General features: G+C 55.1%; 1 protein-coding gene across 22 annotated transcripts in view; it reads left to right on the top strand.

The window, feature by feature from the left end:
• The window catches only part of JAKMIP3 (Janus kinase and microtubule interacting protein 3), a 92,791-nt gene that overhangs the window by 23,386 nt on the left and 48,004 nt on the right, over nt 1-21,401 (top strand). For all 22 annotated transcript variants that reach the window (XM_043925541.1, XM_043925539.1, XM_043925542.1 and 19 more), the window contains exons 2-3: nt 15,427-15,638; nt 16,124-16,621. In XM_043925541.1, the coding sequence (XP_043781476.1) occupies nt 15,504-15,638; nt 16,124-16,621 (633 nt within the window). In that variant the 5' untranslated portion in view covers nt 15,427-15,503. The remainder of the gene's footprint in view (nt 1-15,426; nt 15,639-16,123; nt 16,622-21,401) is intronic.

A 21,401-nucleotide genomic window follows, 5' to 3' on the forward strand; every position in this document is an offset into this window, starting at 1 on the left:
TATCACCTGATTTCCAGCACTTTTCCTTGAAAGAAGTGGGTGTTGTTGCGCGTGCCTTGGTCTCTCCAGAGCAGAGAACGTCAGCAGTTGAGTGGAGCTGGTCGGGCTTGGTGGAACGACCGTCACAGGCCAAAACATAAATGATTCTGACACGTGTTGGATTGTGAGCAGGCTTGCTGCGAAGCTGTGTGTGTGGACTGCCGTTGCAAACACTGTTGCCTTTGACTCTGCCACTGGTGCAAAGCCCAGCTCCGAGGTGCAGGTTTGAGGATGCTCACGGTGGCTCTGGGCCTTTGCCCGGCTGTCCCAGTGCTCCCCGAGTTCCGGCGGGGAGCAGCACCGCAGAGCAAAGCCGGTCACGGCGAGACTTCAGTTCCTCTCGATGGCACCACCGACCGGGGTCAGCCTCTGAGCTGCCCTGGGGTCTCAGAAAGTAGGTCGCACCTACCTGGTAGAGGCCAAGGGCCACGTGGGCCGGCGCAGGTGTGTCCGAGCCATCCATCCTCAGCTCTGGGAGGACGCGAGGGCTCACTTATGAAATGCAAATGCCACACACGTCAGACTGGGTGCTGGGCAGACCCACCACCTGGAGCCCTTACCTGACAACGTGGGACCACGGGGTGCAGCCCTGTGGCTGGGGAGCTGGTGGGGTTGGGAGGGAGGGCGTAGGAAGAGCTCCGCGTCAGCCGCAGACCAGGGACCCCTGCCCTGAGACAGCGGAGCGCCCGCACATGCCCTCGCTGCTGAACGGACTGTGGGCATCCGTTCAGGGCGGTCCCACCTCATCGGGTTTTCGCTGCTCTTTAGACTTCCCAGGTGATGCTGGTGGTAAAGAACCCGCCTGCCAGTGCAGGAGACGTTAGAGACACACGTTCAATTCCTGGGTCCGGAAGGTCCCCTGGAGGAGGGCATGACAACCCACTCTGGTATTCCTGCCTGGAGAATCCCGTGGACAGAGGAGCCTGGTGGGCTACAGTCCTTGGGGTCGCGAGGAGTCGGACATCACTGGGGTGACTGAGCACGCAGCACTGCTCCTTGGCTTCCAGGCGACCGAGCCGGACACAGAGTAGGCGCTGATGCTCATCCTCCACTCAGACCCCGGAGCGGCCTCCTCAGTGAGGGACTGCAAAGCCCGGACTCGGTCACAGCGACAGGACGCTGTTTGGAGGATGTCACCCCGCCTTCCTCCCCGAGCCTGGCGGGCGCGGTTCCTGGCTCAGAGGCCCTGGCTGGGGCCTCCAGCCCACGGCGAGCGGAGCTCCAGAGCCCGGGCCCAGGGCTGGCCTGCACCGTCCGCCCCAGGCCCGCGATGCTGGGCTGGCGCTTGTCCCTTTGACGCCGCAGGAGGAGGCCACCTCGGGTGGCGCAGCTGACAGGTGGGGGAGGGTCGTGGGGGCCACGCCCGGGCACTGAGCCTGGGGCCAAGGACATGGTCGATGGCAGCCTGGCCTCAGAGGGAAGCCGGGCCCATGCCTGGGGCGGGAAGGCATTCCACGCTGGGACTGTCCCAGGTGGCCTGGGGGCTGGGACTCGACCGGAAGGTCCTGAAGGTTCGAGGCCAAGAGACCCTGTGGGTCCCGGGAACCCTGTGCTCCGCGGCCGGCGGCTCTGACGTTGAGCTGCCCCCTGCTCCCTGCTGGCTGAGCGTGGCCCCCGGTTCGGGTGTCTCTGCCTCTGCCGGGACTCTGCCGGCGGGTGCTGGGTCGGCCCACCGTGGCTTTGGCTCCGAGGAGCCGCCTGGGTCTTCCTGCGCGTGGAGAGCTCCGTGCGAGCCCAGCGGTGGCGGGGCTGAGGGGACGGGGCCTGGGAGAAGGCTGGGCAGCACCCTCAGGAGACTTTCCCCAGGCCCCCCACAGTCCACTGCTGGATGTCGCCCATCACGCCCACACTGAGGGCTGACCTTTCTGTGGCTCCTCCGCCTTTTGGAGATGGACTGTGTGCAGGACGCGATGCACTATTCCTAAAGCACCAGGGGACGTTTGTCAGGGTCTCACACATTCCGTCTGAGGTTCGTCTGAGGGCAGGCCCCAGAGCGGCAGCTGATACAGGCGTCTCAGGGTTTTATTAAACAGCAGCCTTGACTGTGCCCTGCTCTGGTCTCAGGGCGGGACAGAGGCACCTGCGGGCGGCCCCAGCTCCCTCACCCACAGCTCCATGGGGCCGGGAGTGCAGTGCTGGCCATCACCTGCCAGTCCCTGAGGAGGGGAGGCCCCCGTCTTCTCGTTTGCTTATTTGCTGTCTGTTCACTCCTTTGGAGAAACTGAAAAGTGAAAGTGAAAGTCACCCAGTCATGTCTGACTCTATGACCCCATGGACAATATGGTCCATGGAATTCTCCAGGCCAGAATACTGGAGTGGGTAGCCTTTTCCTTTCTCCAGGGGATCTTCCCAACCCAGGGATCGAACCCAGGTCTCCCGCATTGCAGGAGGATGGCTCACCAGCTGAGCCACGAGGGAAGCCCAAGAATACTGGAGTGGGTAGCCTACCCCTTCTCCAGCAGATCTTCCCGACCCAGGAATCTACCCTGGGTCTCCTGCATTGCAGGCAGATTCTTAACTGAGCTATCAGGGAAGCGCTTTGGTGACAGGTGTTTAAAATCATTTGCTAGTTTTTAAATTGGATTATTTGTCTTCTTATTAAAGAATTTTGAAATGTAAAAAATATATATATTCTGAAGACAAGACCTTTATCAGATGTGTATTTTGTAAATATGTTCTCCCAGCCTTGGCTTGTCTTTTCATTTTCTTAACCATACCTTGCAAAGACAAATTTTACATTTTTATGAAGTCTAATTTGTCAACATTTTCTTATATGATATTTGTGCTTTTTTTGCTAAGAATGTTTTTGTCTCATCCAAGATTCATGGAAATTTTTATCTATTTTCACCTGGAAATTCTATAGTTTTAGTTTCACATTAGTTCCATGATTTATTTCTACTAGGTTTCCAAACATGAATTGAGCTGTGGGGTTGTGTGGTTTTTTCCCCTTTTCTGTTTGTTTTTGGCATATAGAGGCATAACTGCTCTAGCACCATTTGTTCAAAAGACTGTCTTTTCTCCACTGAATTTTCTCGTACCTTTTGTCAAACACTAATTGGCCAGATAATACATGGGGCTCTTTTTCGGTTCTGCTCCACTGATCTTGTGTCTTTGCATCATACGTTACTTATACATCACATCATTTAATATTATATGTGTACATATATACCTATATGGGGCCTCCAGGTGGCTCTAGGTAAAGAACCTGCCTGCCAGTGAAGGAGACACAAGAGACTTGGGTTCGATCCCTGGGTGAGGAAGGTCCCATGGAGGAGGGCATGGCAACCCACTCCAGTGTTCCTGCCTGGAGAATCCCATGGACAGAGGAGCCTCTCAGGGTGCAGTCCAAAAGGTCGCAAAGAGTTGGACACACCTGAGCATACGACATATACACATATATTACATCATATGTTATGCATGTATCGCTAGAGTTTTATTCTAAGCTGAAAGTCCTGGTGATGATTTCCAACTCCAAATCTGTTATTTTCCAAAATTACCTGTTAGATTTTCCCGAACTGCAAATTTAGATCATTTGCTTTTTCCATATCTGTTTTAGAAACAGCTTTTCAGTTTTTACAAAACAAAGTCCATTGGAATTCTGAGGTTGCATTTGACGTCTATTTCAATTTGGGGGAAATTAACATAACAATATTAAGTTTTGTGATCCAGGAACAGTGTATCTCTCCATTTAGATCTTTAACTTTCTCTCATGAATGTCTTGGGGCTTTAAATGTATAAATATTGTAACTATTTTGTCTGATTCCTAAGTTTTCTGTCTGGTAGTTGCAACAGCGGAGCATCTCTGAATCTAGTTCTGATTGCTGTGTTTGTCAACAATGGATTGTTTTCCTTGCTTTTTTCTGATCTCATAATTTCTTGTTGAATGTCCGGCGTTGTCTGTGGAAGAACAGTGGAGCCTGAGGGAACATATATGCCAGAAATGGGCACCTGTCTCCGTGGGTTGGAGTGTGGGTTTGAGGGACCCCGGCAGCAGGGAAGTGGGTCAGGGGGTGTTACCCTCCAGCCGTGAGGCCTCGCGCTGCCGGGCAGCGTGGGGCCCGGGGCCAGGAGGGGAGTTCCTGTGTGTTCCTGCTCTGCCCTTGCTGCCTGGTGCTGCACCCACTGGCATCTTGGAAGGGTCTCGCTCTGAAGCGGGGCTCCTGGCCCAGCCCTGGGCTGCTGCTGCTTGTACCCGTGCAGGCTTGTCTGGGGGACGGGGTCTCGTTCTTCTGGTCCAGCCTGAGGAGTCGAGGCCCGTGTGCCTGGACTCGAGGGGGTTCTTCTCAGCCTTCCCGCCCCTTCCCCAGCCCCCAGCTCTGCTTCTCGTCCCTGCAGGATCCTGACCTCCAGGGCCTCCGTCTCCCCCCTCCCAGGGCAGGGTCTTCTCCTCCTGCCTGGGCAGTGGGGAGCAGGGGTCTCCTCCCACCCTGTCCCCGTGGCCCTGAGGACAGGAGGGTTTGCTGGTCTTCTCCCAGTGGCCGAGGCATTCGCTGCGCCTGTGAGAAGGGGCTGGGGGTGGGGCGGCCTCTCCAGCCTCCGTCCTGCCCTCCGCCTGCCTCACATCTGGGTCCAGCGACCCCAGGCTGGTGTGCTGCCCTGTCCAGCCCACAGAGACGTGCTGCAGTTGGGGCTGAGTTCCTCCCCTGAGCCCTGCCCACGGTGAGCCAGCTCAGACGCCCGGTTCCCCCTGGACCGGCTTGTCACCCTTTGCTTCTCTTGGGACCTGACTCTTCCTGGGCCCAAAGAAACACATGAATTGGCAGATTATGTGGCTCTTTGTCATTTTTCAGGACAGAAGGGACATTTTCTCATGACTTTCCACATCTTAAGCAGAGGCAATTTTCTCCTATGTTTTAAAAATCACTTTTCTTTCCTTTTTTGCAAATTATGTCTTTTGATAGTTACCTATTTATCTGGTGAGATGTTAGTGTTACTGTTGAGTTTCACAGTCTCCTAATATAGTAAAGACACTAGCTTTGTTGTATTTACTGTGAACGATGTTTCCACTTGTTTTTAGCTTATGGTGGAATCTATTGATCTTGCCTCCTGTGGGTTCTTTTTATCCCCTTTAAGCCTAAAAAAATCCTCTCTCCAGAGACTTCAGAAATGCTTCTTTCTGCATCTCCCCAATAGTTTTTGTGATTTGATTTTTTGCCCTTAATTCTCTTAATCCACTTAGAATTTCATGTCAGAAGGGCATGTTCCACAACTTTATTTCTCATTCACGACCAGCCGGCTAATCACCCCAGTGCTCTTGAATGGTCCTCTCCCCTTGCTGGTGAACATGATGTATTCTATCCTTAGACGTAACATGGGGCCTCTTTCTGAGCCGTGTGATCTTTTTCACTCGTCTGGCCATTCATAAGGCTGGGTGTTTCCTGCTTAGTAAAACTGCGTGATTTAGACTAAAGAGACGGTTTTCCCGTTATAGAAGCATTTGCCTCGTCTCTCCCAGGCCCATTTCAAGCTGGTCCGGGGCAGATCAGTCAGAACCATCAGCCCGTGGTGGCGGGATCTGTCTCTCGCTCTGGTATCCGTGAGGCCTCTGCAGGGCCTTGGTGAAGGCGGGCACGGAACATGGCCAGCCCTCTGCCCTGGGGCCTGAGCCAGGTGTCTTCTGGCAGGTCCTCCCAGAACATCCTCCTCTTCCTTGCAGTCCCTGCTCCCCTCCAAGGCCCGGGCCCTTCCCTCCTGGGCAGCCTGCCCTGGGCTTTCGGAAACTCTGGGCACCCTCCCTGGGACCGTCCAGGCTCAGCGCCCAGGGCGGGGTCAGGACAGGGGCCCCCAGCAGGCCCGGGCGCAGTGATGCACCCGTGATGCCTGCAGGCCCGCTGGTTTGGCTGTGCAGCGGCGGGTTTGGTGGTCTTCGAGCAGTGACCCCTGCACCAGCTGTGCACACTTAGAAGGCTTTCCAGGGTGGGGGGCTGCCCACAGCACCCACCTCACCTCCCAGCCCCCTGCAAAGCAAGGCAGACCCCACAGACCCAGGGAGGAGAGGAAGCTTTAACTAAAGCACTCAGACCGCCAGCCCCCTTCAGCTTATTCAGAGATGCATTTCTCATACAATTTTACTTCTTAATAATTTATCAGAATCTGTAATATATTTGTACTATTTGAACTAGTTATAGAGCAATGATAATTGCAATGATAACTCAACCTGGAAGACATTTTTATAACTCAGCACTGAAGGTCACAGTAAAAACTGTAAATTTCCATTTACATACATTTTCTTGTCCTGTAGAGACGTGATAGGGTGATCAATGGAAGGTCTTCAATCAAAAACAAAGCATCCTGTTGGGGGTAATATATAACCTTATTCTGTGTGGTTGGTAGAATTTCAAAGGGAAGAGGAATAATGTCAAGATTTTATGAAAGAAGAGGCTATTGACATATTTTTGAAACAAATGACAGTGGGTTTCAAATCATTGTTCTTCTTTGGATAACTTTTGCTGCTATGTTTGAAGTTTATGAACCTTTCCTTTGGGATGGGTAATTCTGTTGTTAATACCACACACTGTATTTTCTTGTCTCAGACATGGTATTTTAATCTCTTTATTATTGATGTGGGTCTTTGGAATTTATTCTGTGTCTCTTCTTGACAGGCTGCTGTTTCCCCTATGTTGCAGAAATTGTGGTTTTTTGAGTTCTGGCGGCTCTGACGTCCTGGTCTGCTAATCCTCACATGTGCCTCGCGCCTGCATTTCTCTCTGTCGGGGTTCTCCTCTCATTAGGAATCCCATTTCCCCACTTCTTTGCGGGTCTGGAAATGTTTGATTGAATGCCAGACATTGTGATTTTATATTGTTGGGCTGAATTCTTTGTATTCTTTTAAATGTATTTGAGCATCGTTCTGGGCATGGTTGAGTCACTCTGGAAGAGTTTGTTGCTTTTGAGGCATCCCTTTGACCTTCCCGAGTCAGAAACACGGAGTGACTTTCAGGCTTGGACAGTTTGGCTCAGTCCAGAAGTCACCCTTCTGGGGTTTCTCCTGCTGCCTCTGGTCACAAGCCCCCAAGGGACCCCACCAGGCCACGTGGTGCTGCCTGCCATGGGTGGGGGGCAGGCCTGGAGCCAGCTCTCCTCGGGGGACACACCCCCTCCAGGTCCGGTTTCCTCATCTGAACAACCGGGGCTTTGGCTGGTGATCCCGAGAGTCTTTCTTAGAAATCTGGTTGTTAGATGTCTCCATTTTTAAACGCTGACTGGCCGGGTGACAGGTTTGGCAGAAGCAGAGCTGTGCATAAAGCCAGGTCTGCTCTTTTCAAAACTCTGGCACTGACCCCCGAGGAGGCTCAGTGGTTCACTTTGCAAAGGCGTAGCTGCTGCAGCCCCTGTGTCTCAGGAGGGGCGTCCTCCCAGGACTGAGTCTGCGTGGCCCACACAGCACGCGTCTCCCAGAGCCGCTCACTCAAGGGCGGTGCTGGGGACCCTTTGCTCAAACAGGTGGGTGGTGTCTGCCATCATTTATTTATTCCTTTAAATTTGGCCACTCGGTACACGGTTTGCAGGATCTTAGTCCTCCAACCAGGGATTGAACCTGGGCCCTTGGCAGTGAAGCCATGGAGTCCTAACCCCTGGACCTGCAGGGGATTCCCTACCATCACTTAGTATAGTGTCTGTCTTTGATCCTGAGACTTGAGCTAGCGAATTTTAAATCATGCTTATGATTTAAATTCTAACTGAAAGAGTAGTAAATACAAGTCTAAGATTTTTTTTCTGTGATCAAAAAGTTGTGGCCTTCTGCCTCCAGAAGACAGAGCAGACGTACTTATCCCTGTTCCTCCCATTAGTACAATAAAATCTCTGGACTCTGGTCTAAAACAAACAGAAAGAGACGGAAAGGTGGGGTGAAGAATGTAGGGCAACTAGGGACCTTAAGACCCAGGAAGACACGGCCGTGAGCTCCCTGGGTTTGCTCCCAGGGTTGGAGTTGAAGAGGCCAGCAAGTCAGATGGATGCACGGGCACAGACAGAAGCAGCCTCAAGGAAAGCCCGCCCTCTCTGGCTGGAGGGCCAGCAGCAGACAGCTCGCTGGGGACGCACAGATGGCAGACGAGCGCGTGACGATGGTTACCAGTGGTGATGAGGGGAATGCAGATTAAAGCCACAGCGAGACATGAATCGTCCCAAAGTTTTCCTGGGTCACTCCCCCAAGGCAGCAGGAGAAATAAGCTAGTGCGAGCTAATCAAACTTACAAGCTTTTGCACAGCAAAAGAAACCATAAACAGAGGAAGTATTTGCAGACAACACAACCAAGAGCTGAAGTTCCAAAATATCAAACAGCACATACAACTCTACAAAACAGCAAAAAATAAACAACCCAACCAAACTATGGGCAGAAGACTTAAATGGACATTTCTCCTAAGACATACAGATGGCCAGTAGGCACATGAAAAGATGCTCAATATCACTAATTATTAGAGAAAAGCAAATCAAAACCACAATGAGGTATCACCTCACACTGATCAGAATGGCCGTCATCAAAGTCTACAAACAATAAATGCTAAAGAGTGTGGAAAAAAGGCAACCCTCCTACACTGTCGGGGGGATGTAAATTAGCACAGCCACAATGGAAAACAGTGTGGAGATTCATCAGAAAGCTAAAAATAGAATTACCATATGATCCAACAATCCCACTCCTGGACGTACATCTGGACAAAACTATAATCCAAAAGACGCATGCACCCCAGTGTTCATAGCAGGACTGTTCACAGTAGTCAACACGTGGGATCTACCTAAGTGCCCCTCAGCAGATGAACAGATAGAGAAGATGTGGTGCATACATACAATGGAATATTACTCAACCATAAAACAGAAGAAAATCATGCCATTTGCAGCAAACAGATGGACTGACATTATCACAGTAAATGAAGTAAGTTAGAAAAAGACAAAAAGCAACATGATATCTCTTATATGATATCTCTTTATCTCAATACAAAATATGGAGTAAATGAACTTATCTAAGAAACAGAAACAGACTCACAAACAGCAAGAAAAAGCTGGTTGTTACCAAGGGGGCGGAGAGGAGGGACAGGCTGGGAGTCTGGGATTAGCAAACGCAAACTATTCCATGTAGAATGGATAAATAACAAGGTCCTACTGTAGAGCACAGTGAACTACATTCAATATCCTCCAATAAACCATAATGGAAAAGAATATGAAAAAGAATGTATATATATATATATTTTTAAAAATATATATATAAAACTGAGTCACTTTGCTTACAGCAGAAATTAACACAACATTGTAAATCAACTATACTTCAGTTTAAAAAGTAGGTTAAAAGAAATGAAACCACAATGAGATACCATTTATCAGAATGGCTAAAATAAAAAAAGCAGCAACTCTAAATGTGGCGAGGATGCTGGGAAACTGGATCCCTCACGCGCTGGTGGTGGGCGGGTCACAGGGCGCAGCCTCTCTGCAAAGCGGTTTGCCATTTCTTAAATAACTACACATTCAACTGGGTCTGACCGGAATTGCACTTCTAGGCATTTGTGTCAGAGGAACGAAGACTTAGGTTCACACAACCACCTGGACATGAACATTTATGGCAGCATGATCTGTAATAACCAACCAGTTGTCCTTCAGTGGGTGAGGGGATAATGTGTGCACACTGTGAGTATTACACCCTCAGCAGTTAACGCGAATGAATGTGAACTCTGCGCACACGACTTGGATGGAGCTCCAGAATTACGTTGAGTGAAGCACGCTGATTCCAAAAGGCCCTATGCTATGTGACTTCATCTCTGTAACATTCTTGAAATGACAAGGTTATAGAAATGCACGGCAGATTTGTGGTTGCCAGGGGCTGAGGCAGGGATAAAGGTGGGGGCGGAGATGGAGACACGATGGTCTCTTTGCTGACGTGCCGGAAGCCAGCGCCTTAGTCACGATTCCTAGTGTCTCAGGATGCCTCCCCTGTGGGAACTGCACGGGAGTGCGCGGGCTCTCTCTGTATTGGCTCACACGGCTGCATCTGAATCAATACTCGTCTCCAAGGTTATTAGGAATAAGTCACAGCACCTCTAGGAAAGCCCAGCCTTTAACTCACTCACAGGTGAGTCAGAGCTGCTGCCTAAATCACACACGTCTCCTTTCAGCACAAAGGGACGGTGGGGTAGATTCAGTTCTGTAGACTAGGAGTGGTGAGTCACGGCCAACTTGATGGATCAAAATACGGGTGTGTTGAAGTCAGGGCAGAGGCCTTGCGGATGAGAACCTCAGGCGTCGTGAGAAGGCCAGTGTCTTCTCCATCAGAGGACTTTTGCTGTCTGGTGTGACGGTCACCATGGGGGGATGTCCCACACTGGAGAAGCCCCGCTCTCGGGCTCAGGTGGGCTGACCTTCTTACTGGGCCGGTGGTCGCCCGCCCAGAGCCCCGTCTGGCTCTTCCTCTCCCGTGACCTCCGGCCCCACCAGGGACATTTGGGGTGAGGGGGCTCCCTCCCCAGAGCTCCTCCCCTGGAGCTGGATCCCCCTCCCTGCTGATGACCAGGAGCAGTGTCTCCACCCGCTGGATGGACCCCTGGGCCTTCTTCCCCCTGGAGAGCCTGGACCTGCTTAATAGGCTTTCTTGGGTGAGGCTCATGCTTTGGGGACTTGAGAACAGCCTTCTAGAAACCTCTGGGAGGTCTCGTGCCTGGTAGGCGGACAGGGAAAGGGGACCACCCGGCTGTGTGCAGCCCTGCCCTCCAGGCCAGGCGGGCCGCGCCCAGCTCCTCCCACTCTCCACAGCCGCTCTCGCCAGAACCCCGGGAGTAAACTGGAAAGTTCCCTTTCCTTCCTTCCTGTCAAAGGCCGCCACCCCATTTTCTTCAAACTCTACTTCTGACGGGGTGTGCACAATGTCAGCACACATGTGACTTCTTTGAGAACGCTATGGTTAGAAATACAGGTCACAGCCCAAACCCTCAAGAATTCTAATCTCTCTCCAGAGACTCATTAAAACACTGCATGTTATTCTAAGGGTCGAGTCAGCCGAGCGAAGTCAAACGAGCCCGTTACGCACAGGTTTCATTGGATTTACAGCTAGAGTCTTGCCGTTACCAGTGAGGGCCTTGCCAAAGGAGTGCGCCAGCCTGACGGCTTCCGGGTCTTGTCCAGTAGGACGTGTGTCCCTCCGCGCAGATGCTCTGTGCTGTGAGTTTTCCGCGCAGATGCTCTGTGCTGTGAGTTTGCTGAAAGACCGTGCTCCGGAGCTAGCGTGTCTGAAGTTCGGGGGGGGCGGGGGTGGTGGTGTGGAGGGAGGTGCCTTGGAACCACCGCCACCCAGGTCTGAGCTCCCCGAAGCCTACAGCCCGCATGACTGGCCACCTCTGTCACGGCTGGACCTTCCCCCTCCTCCGGGCGTTTGTCCGATGGCCTGTACTTAGGGGGTCCCTGTGGGATATGACAGGGAGCATCCCCCCTCGCCCCCGTCATAGCCTTGGGTTTGCACAGAACTGACCAGACCAGAAGCATCAAATGCAGCCTTTGCTGGCTGTGGGTCAGCCCCTTAACCCAGAGAGCATCCATGCCAACGTGACCGGCTCTGCAAGGTCGAAGCCTCTTTGTGACCCTGCTCACTCACCCCTTGCTGGGGCATCACCCTGGTGACGCCTGTGTGTTGGCGGTTTCCTTCTACCTGCTCGCTGGGGGCGGCACACCAGCCCACGGGCTCCACGTGGAGAAAGCTGGATGGAAGCCGGCCGGACGGAGGTGGGGCGAGGTGTACAGACCGGCCTCCAAGGTGACCGAACCGCGGCGCCAACACGCCCTGGGCCGTGCACTGTGTCTCGTTTTAAACCCTCTGAACACAAAACAACTCACTCAGAAAGACCCAAGGGGCGCTCTTCTGCTTGATTTATTACCTCCTCGGAGACCCTGAGACTTCCCTGGCGGCTCAGATGGTAAAGCGTCTGCCTACAATGCAGAAGACCCGGGTTCAATCCCTGGGTCTGGAAGATCTCCTGGAGAAGGAAATGGCAACCCACTCCAGTATTCTTGCCTGGAAAATCCCATGGATGGAAGAGCCTGGTAGGCTACAGTCCATGGGGACGCAAAGAGTCGGACACCACCCAGCGACTTCACTTTCACGGAGACCCTGAGAGGGGGGTGGGCAGACTGCACTATCGACCTGATCATTTAAGGACTTCCAACCAAAGCGGGGTGCACATGGTTGGCCGGGGCCTCATGTGGGTGCTGGTCTGGAGCGGGGAGAGTGAGAGGACCTGGCAAGATGCCCGCCCTCCTCCCGCACCCTGGGCTTCCTGGACATGCCAGCTGCGGAGGATCTGATCCAACCTCATGATCCAGGTGCCGGCACCACGAGGCAGGCTCTGGCCACGCACGAACCGCGTGCCGAGGTGCTCACTTGCGTCCTCAGCGCGGGGCTGCCTCCGGGTTGCACCCCAGGGCCCGGTCAGAGTCACCCCGCCCCCTCCCACCAGCACCTCCACCCTGGCCTCGAGCCTCATGAACAGGCGCCCCAGGCTTGACTCTGACTCTGGGTCTGTTCTGCACTGAGGTTCAGATGGTGTGGGCGGTGGCTCCACGCGGAAGGACGGTTCCATGCACCTGGCGAGGCCCGCTCCGACCCAGCCCTGCTCCCAGGGGGCTGGGCCTTCCCCGGAGACGGAGGGCCTGCCCTGCGCTGGGCCCTTAGTGAGGCCAGCCGGAGGGGGTCAAGCTAGGAAGACGAGTGCAGGGCTGCACCGGGGAAGGGGTGGGTGCTGGGAGAGCGGGTCCGAGGGCAGGCAGGCGGTGGGGAGGTGGGGCGGGGGGCGGGGCGCCCCTGTGCTCCTGAACCGCAGGTCTCGGACGGCGGAGGGCGGGCAGGTGGGGGGTGCGGGGCGCCCCTGAACCGCAGGCCTCCAGCTGCTGCTGTGCCCCTCCCCCACCCCGACCACTCACCCCCGGGCTCTGTGCCCTGCCGTCCCTGCAGGATCTGTGAGGGGCCGTCCGGGATGGGCAGCTTGGACTTCAGAGGCGGGCCGGAGGGTCTCGACCACAGGAGACCCTCAGGGAGAGCGGAGGGGCCGACCCCGCCGGCTTCAGTCCCCGCACTGACTCGGGCCACCCCGGGAGCGGTCCGAGGGCCCCGTCCAGCTGGCGCCCCTGGGGTCCTGCTCAAGCCTGCACCCCACTGGCCAAGCTCGGGGCTCTGCAGAGTGCGCCACAGCCCCGGGCACCATCCAGGTTGCCGCGTGGGGCCCAGAGCCCCTGGTATACCCGAGGGGGAGGCTCCGCGGTGCCGGGTGAGACCGCGCGCTCCCAAGGCCTCTGTCTGCCCTCCACCCGCCCCGTCCATCTCCCGGGTGACAGGAAGGACGTGGGAGGGTGACGGCGTCCGGGAGACGAGGCGACCGCGGCATCTGGCACTTCACCGGGTGTGGGTGTATGTGCGCCAGGCCGCGGGTGCAGAGGAGCACGTGACATGGGCCAGGGGCCCCGGGGCCCCTGGACACTCGCAGCCTCCGTGTCACTGGTGTGGGCTCCGTCTCCTTGGATGTGGGCGGAGCCGGGGGCGGCGCTCCAGCCAAAGGCTCAACGCGCATGCGCTCAATGCAAGTAGGGCGTGGGGAAGGGGAGACCCCCCAAGCTGCTCCCGGGGAATCATCCCGTCAAGCGCCCCTTAGGGCACACCCCGGGGGGCAGGCAGGGCCCTGGAGTCCCTGCCCCGGGTATGGACAGGTGGGACACCCCGCACGCTCCCAGCGGGCTTTGGGGAGAGTTCGTCTGTCCACACTCATTTCCATAAATAGTGAGGTCAGCACACTTACTGTTTGTGCCCAAATGCATGCTGGAGAAAGGCAGGATCTCGCCTTTAGGGAGCTGCCGGGCAGGGGCTCGAGGCCTGTTACTGCATCGAACGAAAGCTCTTGGTGCCGGGAGGCCAGGGCCTGGATAGAAGCTGCTCAGCGCCCCGGGGTCCAGGCGGCAGGCAGGGGCCCCAGGCAGCCTGACCCATGCTGTCCGTGTGAGCCTGTGGGAGGAAATGCGGGGGAATGTGTTTGGACGAGCCAGCAGCTGGGTGGGCCGGGCCGGCTGTGTGTTGGGGGGGCTGCTGCCGTCCAGTGTGGGCACCGCCCGGGCCTCTCCCTCAGCTCACCCTGCCCTTCCTCTCCTCTCAGATGGACGGTGAGGCTGCCTCTCTGTCCAGGAAAGGCCTGTGTAGTTTCATTTTAAAATAAGTAAAACATTACACTCCAGTTTTCAGAAAACATTGAGGAAGTGCCCACTGGGGTGGACGGCAGCTGGTGAGTGTCACAGGGGCTCGGAATTCCCTGTGATCTGAGGCGGACACACGACCACGGGGGTTTCCGGGGCCGGGGAGGTGGTCTGGTTGCTGTTGCTTGAAGGCAGCTGCAGAGAACAGACCACAGATGGTCACAGGGGTCCTAGGGAGGGTGGCCAGGCGGCTGCGTCTTGGTCCAGGAGACGCTGGACCTGGGGATGCTGCAGGGCAAGCGTGCGGCCAGGTCCCTGCTCACAGAAGGCTGAGTCCCCCACCCGGAGCTCCAGGCCAGTAGGAACCCATGGTCCTGCAGGGCTCCCAGACCTGGCCTGGAAGGGCCTCAGCAGTGTACCGGGCGGGTGTCTAAGCACAGCCTGGAGGCCCTGGGGACACCTGGGGACTCTTTGGTGTCTCTGTGCAGGCGAGGAGACCAGCGCGGGGGGCCCAGGCAGCGAGGGGGGCAGGACCTGGAACCCCTCCGCCTTTTAATCCAGGCAAAGCTAGTGGACTCTCCCAGTCTCACACCGGGTGCTGGGCGCTGGGACACCGGGGAGTGGGGGCAGCCCCAGGCCTGGGCCAGCGGGTTCAGGCATCCAGGCTGGGTGACGGGTGAACAAGCCAGTGTGGGGCCTGGTGCCCGAGGGGTCCAGAGTGCCCGTGCGCCCGCCGAGTCGGCTCGGTCTCCTGGGCTGAGGGTGCAACCTCTTCCGAGCTGGTTCATGGGCCCCAGGGGTCCCGGCCGCCACTCCGTTAGTGTCAGGGAAGCTCGTGTTTCAAACCCGCTCCTGCCATCCGTCTGCCACACACCCTGTGAGAAGTTGGGCCCTAACTTTGGTCCCAGGGTCTTACTACAAAGGGGCCAAGAATAAACATGTACTGATCGCTGGTTACCCGAGAGGCGGGGGAAATGTGCTTCCATAGAGAGGAGGCCCATGGGGTGCCGGCGGAGGGCAGGCGGCCCCTGCGATGGGCCATCCGGCGTCAAGCGGAGGGCAGGCAGCCCCTGCGATGGACCATCGAGGGTCGGGCGGAGGGCAGGCGGCCCCCGCGGTCTGTGGCGCGTTGCACAGTCCGGCCGCAGACTCGGGCCCGCAGATGTATCCCCGCCCACCCTGCTCCTGGGCCCCCCAGGCGCCGTGCAATCTGCTCACAGTGTGCTTTCCCTCAGGTGAGTGAGAAGATGTAGAGGGGCCGCAGGCAAGCGATCGGCCCAGACGCGCGGCTGCCCCTCGGGCCACCCTCACCATGTCCAAAAAGGGCGCAGGCGGCCGGAGCAAGGGGGACAGGGCGGAGGTCCTCGCCGCGCTGCAGGCCGCCAACGAGGACCTGCGGGCCAAGCTCACCGAGATCCAGATTGAGCTGCAGCAGGAGAAGAGCAAGGTGGGCGCCCCCACCCCGCTCCCGCCCCGCCCCGCCACGCCCCCACCCCGCTCCCGCCACGCCCCCGCCCCGCCCCACCCCTACCCCGCCTGCGTTGGTTTCTCCTTTTGCTGAGAGTGTCCTAGAAGGTAAGTGAGACTTCGGTCGTTTGGGCTGAAGCCGTCCGGAGGGCAGGAGCCCCCACCCCCTGCCCCCCACGGCCGTGCCCCCTCCTTGGCGGATTCGTTTGAGAGGTGCTGGTTTCAGCCTTTGAGCACGCAGGTTTCCGGACACCCGTGCGTCTGCCCTCTTGCTTCCAGGGTCGGCGCCTGCTGGGTGCCACCCACGAGGCTTGACTCTGTTTTCAACCCGTGTTTTAACGAGACCTTCCCTAATAGACGGTAGCGCCCCTCTCTGCAAGAACACGCAGCCTTTCCGAACGCCGCGCTCGGTGTCCGCCGCCGCGGAGTGTGGCTGCGGGCCGACCGCGTCTCGCTGTGCCGCAGGTCGGCCGGGTGGAGAGGGAGAAGAACCAGGAACTCAGGCAGGCGCGGGAGCACGAGCAGCACAAGAGCGCCGTCCTGCTCACCGAGCTGCGGACCAAGCTCCACGAGGAGAAGATGAAGGAGCTCCAGGCGCTGCGGGAGGCGCTGCTGCGCCAGCACGAGGCCGAGCTGCTGCGCGTCATCCGGACCAAGGACAGCGAGAACCAGCGGCTGCAGGCGCTGCTGCACGCCGTGCGCGACGGCGGCCCGGACCGGGCGCGCACCGTGCTGCTGTCCGAGGCCAAGGAGGAGGCCAAGAAGGGCTTCGAGGTGGAGAAGGTGAAGATGCAGCAGGAGATCTCGGAGCTGAAGGGCGCCAAGAGGCAGGTGGAGGAGGCGCTGACCCTGGTCATCCGCGCCGACAAGATCAAGGCCGCGGAGATCAGGAGCGTGTACCACCTGCACCAGGAGGAGATCTCCCGCATCAAGAAGGAGTGCGAGCGCGAAATCCGCCGGCTGGTACGCGCGGCGGGGGCGGGGCTGGAGAGGGGGCGGGGCGGGGCTGGAGAGGGGGCGGGGCGGGGCGGGGGCGGGGCTGGAGAGGGGGCGGGGGCGGGGCTGGAGAGGGGGCGGGGCGGGGCGGGGCCGGGGCCGGGGCTGGAGAGGGGGCGGGGCTGGGGGAGGGCCGCATGGAGCCGGGCGTGGCCGGGCAGCGCTGGGGCTTTGCTCTCGGGAGGGTTCCCCCCCCCGCCCCGCACCCTGGCACAGGGCGCCTCGCACCTCTGCTCTTGGTTTGCGGACTCCAGAGAGGCCAGGCTGCTGACAACAGCAGAATGCGGTTCAGAACTCACCAGTCAGTGGCCCAGGGCCCAGGCCGCCGCAGTCCTCCCCGCTCCACGCCACCCAGCTTTCCTTCCCAGCTTGGTCAGAACGAGACGCCCACGAGGGGGCCTCCCCCAAAAAAGGGTTTATGAAAGGCCCCCTGTCTTGCAGCCCCAGGTTAAGCTCAAGGCGTGCAGGGACCCGTTGGATGACATGAGCTCCGGCTCCATAACCAGCAGGGTCTGCAGTCTGTGAGCTCGCTGGACCCAGAGAGGGGAGACCAGAGGCCTGCAGGCAAGGGTCTCGGCCAGGCCATGCCAGCGTTCCCGAACTGTGCAGTCTGGGAAGGCGTGGCTCTTCGCAGGTCAGGACCTCTGTGCATCCCCTGGCTCGCGAGAGCAGCTGCCCGATGCTCCCATGCCCCTGGGAGGAGAGGCTTCGGAGAAGCTCAGAGGTTGTGGGGGGTTCCACTTGATTCTCCTCATTCCTTGGAGCCTGGACCTCCTCAGTCACTGGGGGGGATGAGCCCGTCACCCTTGCTAGGTGCTTCATCAGGACGCAGCTGGCTTTGCAGCTGGCCACGCTGGGGACCCCTGGATGCCCCTTGGGGGATGCAGCCAGCTTTCTTCCAGCACAGCCGTGCACCCAGGCCACCTCTCTCAGCTTCCTGGGCTTCTGGGTTCCAAACACCACCATGTTGCAGTTGCTCAGGGCCCAGATAGGAGCTGGGGGCTGTGAACAAGCACAGCTCTGTCATGCTATGTGTGAGGGGCGCAGACACCCCTACCCTGGGTGGCCCCCTCCCCTTTTCCAGAATGTCCCCTGTTCCACACTCCCCCTTTGAACTCTGCATCCATCCCTGGACCATGTGTTGGCACCAGGTCAGCACCCACTGCCCAAATCCACACCCTCTCCATCACCTCGATTGGCCTCAGTGTTCGTCATGGAGGCTCACGGCCCGATTTCCTTAACCACAGGGTCACGACAGAACCGACCAAAGTCCTCAACCTTGACCTGGGCTCCCCAGAGGGACCCACTTGCAGTTCTCCTAGCTGATTCTTCTGAGTTTTTTTCCGAGTCCTCAGAAATGTGTCTGCACCTCTCCTTCTTGATTTCTCAGGTTTAGCTTCCCTGTTAGCCCCCTGTCTCCCAAGTCCCATTGGCCAGGTCTCAGCAGGACACACAGCACGCCGCAGACAGGGCGGGCAGCCTTGCAGAGCCCCATGGCCCTGGTGGGGCCTGGCTGTGGCCCAGGGAAGGGGTCAGGGCAGGCGCCGCCCCTGTGGGCGAGGGCCTCGGACGAGAGGGTGGCTCTGGGGGCACTCGGCCCAGTTGTGGAGCCAAGGGAGAAGGTGCCCAGACGCCCACTCCCTGGGCCCTGCTCCTGCTCTGGTTCCCAGGGCCCGGGAGGTGGGGCACCGGCCAGGGAGGAGGTTGTCGGGACACGCTTGCTGCTCCGTCTGGGCTGAAGTGAGCGTTTACTATTCATGTCACAGGTGCTCTGTGAACGTTCACAAAAGACCCACCGTGGCCCACAACGAATTGATTACCTCTCTTGTACACACTTTTATTTTCCTTCAAATTACTTTTTTTTCATTTGCTTAATTTTCAAGTGAGGGGTGCTAAGTTGCTTCAGTCTAGTCCAACTCTTTGCGACACCCCTGAATTTCTGGAGGAAGGAATCCCCCGTCAATACAGTAAAAGCATTAAGAATTCTGCCCATTTCTGTGTTCTGAGACATCCTTCCTGGACGGACTGCTTTCCTAAAGCGGCCCGAATCCTGAATTCCCTTTGTCACCATCTGGCAAACCCTCCTTCTCTCCTGTGTTAGCCCCCTCCCTTACCTTCCTCCTTCTGGATGAATGTTTCTCATCTGGGGGAAAGTACATTCTCTAATTGCTTCCTGGAGACAGAAGGAGGGAAGTGTGTTTGTGTGCGTGGAGTTTTTATTCTAACCTCACTCGCAGTGGATGTTGTAACTCGATGTGGTATTGGAGGTTGGAAAACCTTTATTAGAATTTGAAGGGATTTCAGCCTCGTCTTCTGACTCTGCGTGTTGCTCTAAGAAACTATTCGATATTCTGATTCCTAGTCCTCCCGCATCCTTCCCCAGAAGTTACGGAATACTGTCCCTGCGCTCGGAGCTTCGCTGAAAGTTGAGGCTGATGTGCCTGTGGTGCAAGTATTGGTTCACCCAGCTTACCAGGCAGCCAGGAACCTTTCTAACCAGAAACTCGTGTCTCTCGGCTCTGGAAGGCTTTATTCTGCTGTTTCCTCCCCTTCTCTCTCCCTCTCTTCCTTCTAGAAGCCCCATCAGCCAGATGTTGAGACTTGGACTTGATACTGTGATTCTCTTAATTTTCTCTTCAACCTTGGGTTTTTGTTCTACTTTCGAGGAAATTCCCTTGACTTTCTCATCTAACTCTTCTGCTTAATATTTTTGTTTCTGCCTTCATAATTTAATCCTCCAAATGTTTGTTCTCTGAAAGTTTGGTCATTCCCCTCTTACTCATAGATGTAACATCATCTTATTTCCCTGAGAATAATATAATACTTATATTTCCTATGTAAGAAATATACTACTTGCATTTGTTTTACGCTTTTGTCTCTATTCCTTTCATCGTCTATGTGGTTCAGAGTCTCTTTTGCCTTGTTTCATCCCAGCTGCTGTCTCTCTCATGTTGGAGGGTTTCCTTGAGTGACAAGGGCTTTACCTTAAGGTGAACTGGAAGAGATTCTGCCATTTTCTTGAGGACATTTTTCCTTTCACCCTTTTTTCTTTTTTTTTTTTTTTTGTCTTTCTTCACTGAGGAATTCAAGTCAGGACACTAAGGCAAAAGAAAGAAATTAAAGACATCAGATTGGAAAGGAAGAAAATAAAACTCTTCTGTGGGTGACGTGACTTTGTAGGTAGAAAACTATAAGGAATTCCCCCAAATGAACTATTGAATGAGTTCAGCAAGGTTTCAAAGTACAGACACTACATGGAAAACTCAGTCATATTTTATACACAAGCAAGAGACAGTCCAAAATGAAAATTTAAAAAATTCTGCTCGTAATGGCATGAAAAATACAATAAAAGACGTGAGAATAAGTTTAACAAAAGGCGTGGAAGACTTGTACACTGAAAATATGGGTGCCCAGCACAGTTGGGAGGAACTGAAGAGGAGCCGAGTGGAGAGGTGTTCCCTGTCCCTGGGCTGGAGAACCAGGATCACTAGGTGGGGACACTTCTCCCCAAATTAACACGAAGAGTAAACGCAGGGCCTGTGAGAACCCCAGAAGGCTACTCTGCAGGCAGGGACATTACATTACATTACATTACATTTACATTAAAATGCAAGTAAGTATCTCCCCTGCTCTGTGGGCTGGCTTTTTGTATCCTCAGTGATGATACCTTTGTGAGCTGAAGGTTTAGATTCTAGAGTAGTCTCATTTACTAGGCTTTTCCTTTAGGGTTGGTGCTTATTGTGTCTTGTTTAAGAAATCCTTTTATTCTGAAGCATGGAGATTTATGTTTTTAAAAGTTTATAGTTTCATCTTTCATGCACAGGTCTTTGCCCTCTGTAGCATGTGTGTGTGTGTGTGTGTGTGTGTGTGTGTGTGTGAGATATGTAAGGCAGAGACCCAGTTATATTTTTTTCCAAATGGACATATAGTTGTTCTAGCAAATCTTTTTTAATGTTTTTTGGCCATGGAGCATGGCATGCAGAATCTTACTTCCCACCCACTAACCCCCAATCTAGGATCAAACCCATGTCCCCTACAGTGGAAGCCCTGAGTTTTAACCACTGGACAGTCAGGAAAGTCACATAAAAACTCTTAAAAAGACCATTTGCCCCCCAGTTCTCTGCCATGCATTAAGTATTCTTAAATGAGAGGGTGTTTTTTCATCATTTGCCCCATCTCAAGCCTATTTTATAGGAATGACTCCAGTCCTATCATCAGCTGAATTTCTGAGTAGTGAGTCCTCCCAGTGTGTTCTTCTTGAAGACTCAGCCCTTCAGGCTTCCATGGAAACCTCAGAATCATTTTTCCTAAAAAAAGTTGAAATTTTTATTGGGATCGTAGCTAACTGTTAGAGGACAAGTTTTAACAGAGGGTGTGATCGTGATGGTTGTAAAAATATGTACTGAATATATGTCAAAATTTTTATTTAAATCAGTGACTAATGAGAAACAAGTAAATGTTACAACTGATTTGAACAAGGATTTGATTTGAATTGATTTCTGTTCCCTACCTGGCAAAGATCCTTTGCAAGGCCACAAACATCCGCTGGATCATTGAAAAAGCAAGAGAGTTTCAAAAAAATCTATTTCTGCTTTAGTGACTATGCCATAGCCTTTGACTGTGTGGATCACAGTAAACTCTGGGAAATTCTGAAAGAGATGGGAATACCAGACCACCTGACCTCCCTCTTGAGAAACCTGTATACAGGTCAGGAAGCAACAGTTAGAACTGAACATGGAACAGCAGA

The sequence above is a fragment of the Cervus elaphus genome, chromosome 15, assembly GCF_910594005.1.
Source record: "Cervus elaphus chromosome 15, mCerEla1.1, whole genome shotgun sequence".
Classification (NCBI taxonomy): Eukaryota; Metazoa; Chordata; class Mammalia; order Artiodactyla; family Cervidae; genus Cervus; species Cervus elaphus.